Source organism: Equus asinus, chromosome 17 (genome assembly GCF_041296235.1).
Source record: "Equus asinus isolate D_3611 breed Donkey chromosome 17, EquAss-T2T_v2, whole genome shotgun sequence".
Taxonomy (NCBI): Eukaryota; Metazoa; Chordata; class Mammalia; order Perissodactyla; family Equidae; genus Equus; species Equus asinus.
The window spans coordinates 14,114,615-14,123,677 of NC_091806.1; the positions used below are offsets into that span (position 1 = coordinate 14,114,615).

General features: G+C 35.2%; 1 protein-coding gene across 1 annotated transcript; it reads left to right on the top strand.

The window, feature by feature from the left end:
• Positions 1-7,832: 7,832 nt before the first annotated feature.
• LOC106844040 (olfactory receptor 5AP2-like) lies at positions 7,833-8,768 on the top strand. The gene has a single exon (XM_070488593.1). It carries the CDS (start codon positions 7,833-7,835, stop codon positions 8,766-8,768), a length of 936 nt encoding a protein of 311 aa, XP_070344694.1.
• Positions 8,769-9,063: the final 295 nt, after the last annotated feature.

Below are 9,063 nucleotides of genomic sequence, written 5' to 3' on the forward strand. Positions count from 1 at the left end.
CTGCAACATTTGGAGCCATCTAATTCTAGAGTTGAAGAAAGAGAGATGACCTTACCAGAAATGACAGTCTGAGAAAAACATATCTTTATAAGAATTATAATTGAGGGAATTCCTCGTATGCTTGATTTACAGCATTAGAAAGAGGAAAGTTCCAGGAAAACTGGGATGTGTCCGTCACCATAGCATTCTGAGTTCTTCTGGATATAGGGTTGCAAGATTTAGCACAGAAAAATACATAATGCCAAATTTAATTTGAACTTCAGATAAGCAATGAATAACTTTTTAGGATGAGTATATCTGTGCAATATTTCAGACGTACTTATAGTGAATACTTGTTACCTATTTGAGATTCAAATTTAACTGAGGGTTTTACCTCATAACCAGTTTGGTAAATCCCACCATTCTCTCTGTAGTAAGAACTCCTTTATCACAAAGGTCTTTAGAGTGTGGAGACATCTTACCTCTCATCTATTTTCTTGACTGGTAATGGGAAAAGAATGAATATTCTAGCAACCTTACAGAAAGAAGAGAAAAGAGTCTAGCAAAGGGCAGAGTCTTTTTCAATGTTTGAGGGTACTTAATTTACTCATTCCTGAACAAGGATGTATCTCTAACTGCCATTCTCTACATTTCATCTTGATGCAGATCCTCAGAACAGCTCCGTGGCCCTCAACACATTGATTGGACTAGTATCCATAGTTTTATAGTACGAAGATTGTCTTTAAAATGGTCAAAAGATTAGCAAAAACATGTAAAAATATGATCCTTACAAAATAAAAATGTGAATATCTCAATTTGTAGTGTATATCAAAGCCTAGCATAGAGAGATGGGTACGTGACTGGGAATTTAAGAATCTGGGTTCTAATAGTAGGTTGATGATCCAATAGCCATATGTCATTGGGCAAGTCATGGCTTTTTCAGGTTTCTGTGTGCTCACCTGTAGAAAAAGGCAGTTCAATAGATATCTTCATTAAAAAACATAAATTATTATTTACTTTGATATTTGACCTATGGAGTCAAAAATAGGAATGATCATTAAAGTACTAAACTGGTGTTTTAAATATGGATATGATTAAGTATACAGAATATCCTTTCTTTATATAACAATATATGCTCATATTTTTATACAAATTCACTCTAATTGTAGAAGTTATTTCAGATGCTTCACTTTTTATTAGTAACTGTAGGATGGCAAAAATCATTTTTTCATTTTGCTAGACGTTTCTTTGTATAATGCATGAAATCAGTGAGATTAATATATGTTACATGAGGAGTTGATTACATGCTACCACCTAAATTTCTTGAGTTCATAATTATCACATGTGTAATCTTTAGTTATATTTCAGAACATGAACACAATTAAGTTTTATAATTTTTGATAAAGTAAAATTAACTAGTAATTATTTTCTAAAGCCTTATATATTCCTGTTTTGGATACTTACACCTATGAGTATTAAAACACATCTGTTTTTCCTCACGTTATGTTCTACACAGGGGACAGTCAAGCATGCTTCATGTGTCAATCGCTTTTGATAATGTATCACATTTGCAAGCAACCTTTCTCCAAATAAGCTGACATTTTCAATTTCCAGGCATTAGAACCTGGTCCATGTAAGTGTCCATTCTCAAGCTTAACACACCCATCTTTTAAAGGCCAAATCATAATTTACCTTTCCTGTGCTCCTACAATATTAACACTTCATTTGGTTTTTTTTTTTAGTTTCTTAAGATTCCATTTCATATTTGCCATTGTTTATCTTTTTGCTGGAGTCACTAATGTAATATAGGTCCTTATTGCTTTTTGAAACAGGAAGAAAACTTGATTTGAGGTTAAAACTCTGGTTCCAGGTTCAGATCCAGATGAGTGATTTTGAGGAAGATACTTAAACTTGCTTAAATTCAAGTCTCTCAAATATAAACTGGCAATAAACTGCCAGCCTCAAAGAGTTATCATTGGACTTAAGCATAATAATAAAACTGCAAGGACCTGTCCCATAAAATGTACTTTCATTAATGTCTCTTAAAAATAAATCTTTGAGGGTAAAGATCATTTAGAAATATCCTAGTACCCATGGGGAGGACAGCTACTCATCATTAATTTAAATAAATAAATAAATACTAAACTAATGGAGTTATACTGTGCTTATGATTAAAACATGGTTCTCCATTTGTTTTCAAATGTTTTAAATGGAGTGAGATTTCCTGTATCACCCATGAGACTTTGCATTTTAAGATGAAGGTAAGATAAACATCCATCAACTTTGGTCCTCCAACTAGAACAGGGTTCCCCAACCTTAGCACTGTCAATATTTTGGGCCAGACAATTCTAGGCTGTGCATTTCTCTCGTGTGCATTATGGGATGTTTAGCAGCATCCCTGACCTCTACCCATTAGATGTCAGGACCACCCCTCCCCACATTCGTGACAGGCAAAAAATGTCTCTAGACATTTTCAAATCTCCCATAGAGGGCAAAATCACATGAGTTGGGAGTCACTGAACTACAGATCATCAATATACTAGAGCTCTAGTCTCTTCAGAGGAACCTTCAACATCAAACTTTTCCATGTTTAAGAAGCCTTTTCAGCTACCCAGGTGCTCACCTTTAACCAAGTTGCTAATTTGAACTCTCTCCAGATTCTACAATCTCCCTTTCAGAGACCTTGGATTTTAGGGCTTCAGAGACAAAGAGTTTACTCTCACTTTAGCATGGATAACTATTAGTCTCCATGTCCTACTAGGATATAGACACATTTTTCCTATCTAAAGAGTGTTTCACTTTATTAGCAAAATGACATCATCTTTACATTCACTTTCACAAAATCTGGAAATTTCAGACTTTTCTTTTCCTCCCGATGTTACTTCATAAGCAATGCTGCCAGTTGTCTGGGAATAATTGAACTGCACTGAGTGCTCCTCAAACATGTCTGAAAAGCAGCCACATAAAAGTTTCTTCTGTATTTATTTGAGGGGTTTTGTTTTATATATATAATCCGGTCACTCCCTTACTTTTAAACTATAGGGGTTGACATGCTTTTTCTCATTCTCTTACTAATGACATCTCAATTTTCTGGTGAGAATCCAACCTTACCTATTCTTAGTGAGTCTCTGTCTTTGCACCTAATGGGATTATGGGGAAGTGTTCATGACCAGTCATCAAAAGACCCGTGATTGGTTTCTTGGTGGACACCATTAAACTAATGACCTAATGAGATTTTCTGGAATTATTGGAAAAAAGAGTTTATTTCTGCTGAGGTTAATCCTCTAGGCAGAGATAGAAGGTCAAAAGTGCTTATATCTCTGTTTGCCAAGATATATATTTTTTGAGTATTATCTTTCATTAGTAGGCAACGCATTCTCTGTAAAACTCATTTCCAAGTCTCCAGTCATGCCATGGGCTTTCCAACCTCCATATAATTGCTTATGATGTTTCCTCCACTGCCTCTCACTCACTATTCTATAATTGACAAAATTAATTTTTTTCTCTTTTTTTGGTGTAGAAGATTGTTGCTAAGCTAGCATTTGTGCCAATCCTCCTCTATTTTGTATGTGGGACAATGCCACAGCAAGGATTGATGAGCTCTGTGTAGGTCCATGCCTGGGATCTGAGCCCATGAACCCCAGGCTGCTGAAGCAAAGCACGTAAACTTAACCCCTACACCATTGGGGCAGCCACAATAATTGACAAAATTCTTAATGTCGTGTTAAGATTATCCTCCTTCTCTCTGCTTTGTACTTAGAACACTGCCTGGCACAATATATTCATAGAATAAATGTATTTATTGAATGAAGATTCTGGCCTTGGGTGGCCAGAATTCCTTTTGAACATAAATGCACATATAGCACATATCAGAGTCATTAACTTCATTCATCCATCTACATGTTTACTTTCAATATCCTTTAAATCTCCTTAGCTAGATAGACACATTTTTGCTTCTTTCCACTCTACCCCATCATGCTGTCACATAGAACATTTTGATAGTTGTTTGATAACTTGCTTTGAGCTGGTTAAGTCAAATTTGATAGCAAATATCATAATCCAATCTTATATAAAATGATCTACTATTTTGAGAACCAAAAAACATTTTTCTTCGAGACATTCTCAGGATGTAGAAAAACACATTGCATCCTTTCATTTTTTGTTTAATCAAGTCTTCAGTAGAACTGTTTAATTGCTCACATATCTTTTCCCACTGGGATTTGGATATTAGTGTGTGTGTTCTTAGGATCTGACTTGAGATTGGAAAGTTTATCTCAATAGTCTCAAAGCAAAATATAAAAGGTCTTGCATTGTTCTAAGGAACCATAGCCTTCATAAGGGAGGCACAGATTTATTCTATGAACACAAAATGTCTTCCCAAATGAATTATAGCAAATGTTGCAATGGGTCTATTTTTTAATCTTTTAACTGCCAAAGTTGATTTTTTCAGTGAAAAATGAACTGATGCTGATGACAGTGTAGCAAGAAACTGAATGAAAAGAAGTTACTGATCTGGTAAGTGTTCTTAACATAATCCTAGGATATTAAAGCTGCATAGGATTTCACATAATCATTTTCTTATACTCACTTATTTTTCACATAAGAAACTGATGTTTTTAGAATAAATCTTACCTAGGATAATGATTTTCAAGTCCTCAAGGTATTTCCAACCAAAACAACAGCAACAGCAAGAAAGCACATATAACACACGATATTCTTAAAACAATCCTCAGCGTTTCTGGACTCTGATTCAGAATCTAAATATAAACACAATTCTCTTTATCTATTATTTCTTTCTAAAAGTTGAGTAGGCTTAGACGTAAATTCAAGCTGACTCAATTTGTATATTATATTATTTGTTTTATCCTATGTTAATACCTTGGTATCAACAGTTACCAACAGAAATAAAAAGACTGAAGTGGTATTAGTGGGTTGGCTTTACGGGAATAGAAAACAAATTTACAAAAGTAGTGACTAGGGCTCCATATAGAGAGCTTACTGAGGGAATATATAAGTTTGCTGAACTCTATCGAAGATCTCCATTTTCATTCTCATCTGCCAGTTGCATAGAAGAACAGATTATTTAGCTTCTCTTTGGACTTCTCTTAATTTTTTGTTTCTTGTATTCGTTTCACCTTTCATTCTTCCATTTGGCTTTCATTTTTCAGTTTTGAATCCTGCAAATTTCTTTCAGTCTAGAAGCATATAACATCCTTGGAAGGTCATTACTGGTAAATATTGATTTCTTCATTCTGTGATTGGAAATAAGGGGGTTAGCAGAAAACAACTTCAGCAAAGAAGTGTTTGTTCCCCATGGCTCAGACCCAAGGCTTATTTAAGCATCATCTCTAAAGATAAGCCTATTTCTTTGGTGCTTATTTTTTAATAGTCATTCTTCATAATTACCAAAAGAGATGATGGCACAACAAAGAAAGATTTTCATCCACCATTTCCTTGCTAACCACTGGATATAACTTTATCTTCCCCTCACCTTCACAACAGTGGCCATTGTTCCACTCTTAGCTCAATTGACAATCTTGTCTCTCATGTTTGTAGACAGCTATGGATGGACTGTAACTCAATGAAAGTTGCTATTTTCTAAGGAGGATGACACATGTATTTCAGGAAAAGAGAGCTCCAAAGAGTTGACTAGTAGCTCAATGATGTTTTCTTTTTCCAATTAACCCTTTCTTTAGAGCAAAAAGTGAATCCTGGTTGATAAAAAAATAATAAATAGTGTCTAGTGAAGATCAAGCTTGTCTCAATGGCTGAATAATAATAGCTAATATTTATTGGATTTTTGCTATTTGAAGAGCCCTCTTCAAAATACTTTACATGTAATAGCTCATTTAATCCTCATCATTACCTTGCATACAAGTGTTCCTGTAATATGCAACTTACATATCAGAAAAGGAAACTATAGAGCTGCTGAGCTGTTGCCAATGTCCTACAAGTATTAAGTTGCAGAGCTGTACTTAAACCCAGGCAGTCTGGCTCCAGGGTCCACGTTTGTAATCACCACAACATACTTTCTCTATTACTGTGTCAAAATAAGTAAATCTGCCTATTTCACCACATACCCTCAGTGAAAATTTAAATTAATTTTAAACTAATACCTTGTATTGAATTTAACACATGGAGTTTTTGGAAAATAATTACATTATTTACTCCATTTTTCTTCCTAAGTTTCACCATCTCTGATGCATTTCCATCTCTGGGAAGGCAATGTTTATTGGAAAGTGTTCGAGCCCGTTAAAACCGAATTTACAATCTCTGGCCCTGGCTCTTCGATTGTGGAACAGTGGAACCCTGTCCTGGTTAATTGGCCTCAAATTATCAGGTTCTTCTCAATATAATTGAGATACAATAAATTATTAACATATTTTTTAAAAGCTGTGAGAATTAAATTAGCTGTGGAAGTTCATTGAAAATTACAAGATGAAAATTATTAAGCCCAGATATGCACACTCACCCAGAATTCACCTAATTTAGTGAGAAACAGAGCAAAGGTAGAAAATAAGCTTTGAGTAATAATCCAGAATTCACAATCATTATCGTATCTCTATTTGATTCTCTATACAAAGGAAATAACTTCCTACATAGTTACACTCTGCTTATTTACTCTAAACGTATGCAAAGTTTTACTAAAGACATTTAGTTTTATTAAAAACCTGGAACAAATTTAAGAAAGAACAGAAGGGTAAGATTTTGTTAATGTTAGATCAGGTTCTGAGATGGAGAATATGAGATAAAAATGGAAACATAAGTCAAATGTGAAGGTACTTGAACGCTGAGTTTGTTGGAGACAGGGAATAATTAAAGAGTTTAAGCAAGAAAGAAACATAAAATACAAAATCTCCTTCATACAGGTAACTCTTAGAGTGATTTATGGATGGATTTTGTAGCATGTTTGAAAGTAGCGTGAGAAATGACTGGGGGCAATGAGGCCAATAAAGAGGTTCAACTGAAGAAAAAGAGGAGTGAAATTTAATAGTGGGATTTCAGTGACGATAAAGAGGAAACGTTGCATATCTGTCACATTTCCAGATAACATGAAATAGATGCCCTCATTGACTCACAATGGTTATATTTCTAACCTTAGAATAGTGAAGAAAGAAGATGGTGAGAATATTGAGGCTGTAGAAGGAGATTCATTTAACAATTGTACTATGATGAGAAACGTACTATCATTCTCATATCATAGAAAATGAAACTGAAACTCAGTGATTAATTAACCTGCCCAAGGTTTCACAACTACTGTGTGACAAGAGTTAGGATTCAGTCACTTATATAACTAAATCAGAATCTTTCTTATTTCTGTTTTATTAGTGGATTTCAAACAACTCGAAAGAGTTCCTTTGTTCCTCAGAGGCAAAGCCAAATCTCAAGGTGAGAAATTCAGAACTTCTGCTCCTCTATCTATAAAAGCCTTCACCTGGAAAAGCAATGCTTTTATCTGTTGTGGAAATAAACAAAAAAACACACAAATCAGAAAAAAGTCTATTTATTAAAAGTTTTCTATTAGCAATGTGTTTAACCACTATCACATGACATTGGTGGAATCTGAGAGAATTGAAGAAAGTAAGAGTTAAACGCAGGTTAAGAGTTCAGCAACTGGTTTGATAATGGTACCATTTAATGTGAAAAACAGATTTTCAGTAAAAAAAGTAAAAACTTATACATTACACGACACTAACAGTAGATATGCCTGGGTGAAATCAGGATGCCCAAATGGATTTAGAAGTACAGTTCTATTTATTTCAATCATTTTAATTTTTGTTAATATTGAGATTATTACTAACATTGCAATCATTACTCTGTCACAACATCAAAGTCTAGGGACACTGCAGAGAATGGAGTTGAAGAACATCACAGTGAAGGCTGAGTTCTTTCTCTTGGGATTTAGTGACCATCCAGAGCTTCAGAGTGTTCTTTTTGCTGTGTTTTTTTTTTTCATCTATTCTGTTACCCTTATCTGGAACCTTGGGATGATTTTCTTAATCACAATCAGTTCCCACTTGCACATCCCTATGTACTTTTTCCTCTGCATATTGTCCTTCACAGATGCATGCTCCTCTTCTGTCATCACCCCCAAATTACTTGTGGACTTGGTTTCCAATAAGAAGACCATTTCTTACAATGGCTGTGCTGCACAGTTCTATTTTTCCTGCTCTTTTGTTGACACAGAATCTTTCCTCTTGGCTGCCATGGCTTATGACCGGTACATAGCAATCTGCAACCCCCTGCTTTATACTGTCATTATGTCCAAGAGGATTTGCTGTCAGCTTGCAATTGGAGCATTTTTGGGGGGCACTTTGAGTGCAATTATTCATACTACTAATACCTTCCTTCTGTCTTTTTGCTCCAAAGAAATTAACCATTTCTTTTGTGATATCTCCCCACTCTTCTCGCTGTCCTGCACTGACACTTACATGCATGACATTGTTCTGGTAATCTTTGCTAGTTTGGTGGAGGCCATCTGCCTTCTAACAGTTCTTCTCTCTTATGTCTGCATCATAGCAGCTATTCTTAAAACAGGTTCTGCTGAGGGAAGAAGAAAGGGGTTCTCTACTTGTGCTTCCCACCTGACTGTGGTCACTATTTACCATGGTACCCTGATCTTCATTTATTTGCGGCCTAGCACTGGTCATTCACTGGATATGGACAAAGTGACCTCTGTGTTCTACACACTGATTATACCTATGCTGAACCCCCTAATTTACAGTCTAAGGAACAAAGACGTAAAAAATGCCTTGAAGAAAGTGATTTTCCAAAAGTCACTTTCTTAAGAAAGGGTGGAAATGAGCTTGACAACTTTGTAACCTGTCTGTTTATTGACCTTTCATTCTAACTGATGGAAAAGACAATTTGACATGGACGATTCCTATTCTATGGGTAACGAGGCTTCAACCACAGAATAGGGTCAGAGCCTAATATCAGAACCATACCTTCTCACATCACTTGTATTATGTCTAATTCTTTATCATTTTAAAGATGAAATTTTTGTCATACTGCTTCATTGTTGGTGGAAATGTAAATTAGTGCTATCTATGGAGGATAATTTGCGGACAATTGCTATGGAGG

Coding starts and splice junctions, on each gene's coding strand:
- LOC106844040 (XM_070488593.1), top strand. CDS start 7,833: ATGGAGTTGAAGAACATCACAGTGAAGGCTGAGTTCTTTCTCTTGGGA.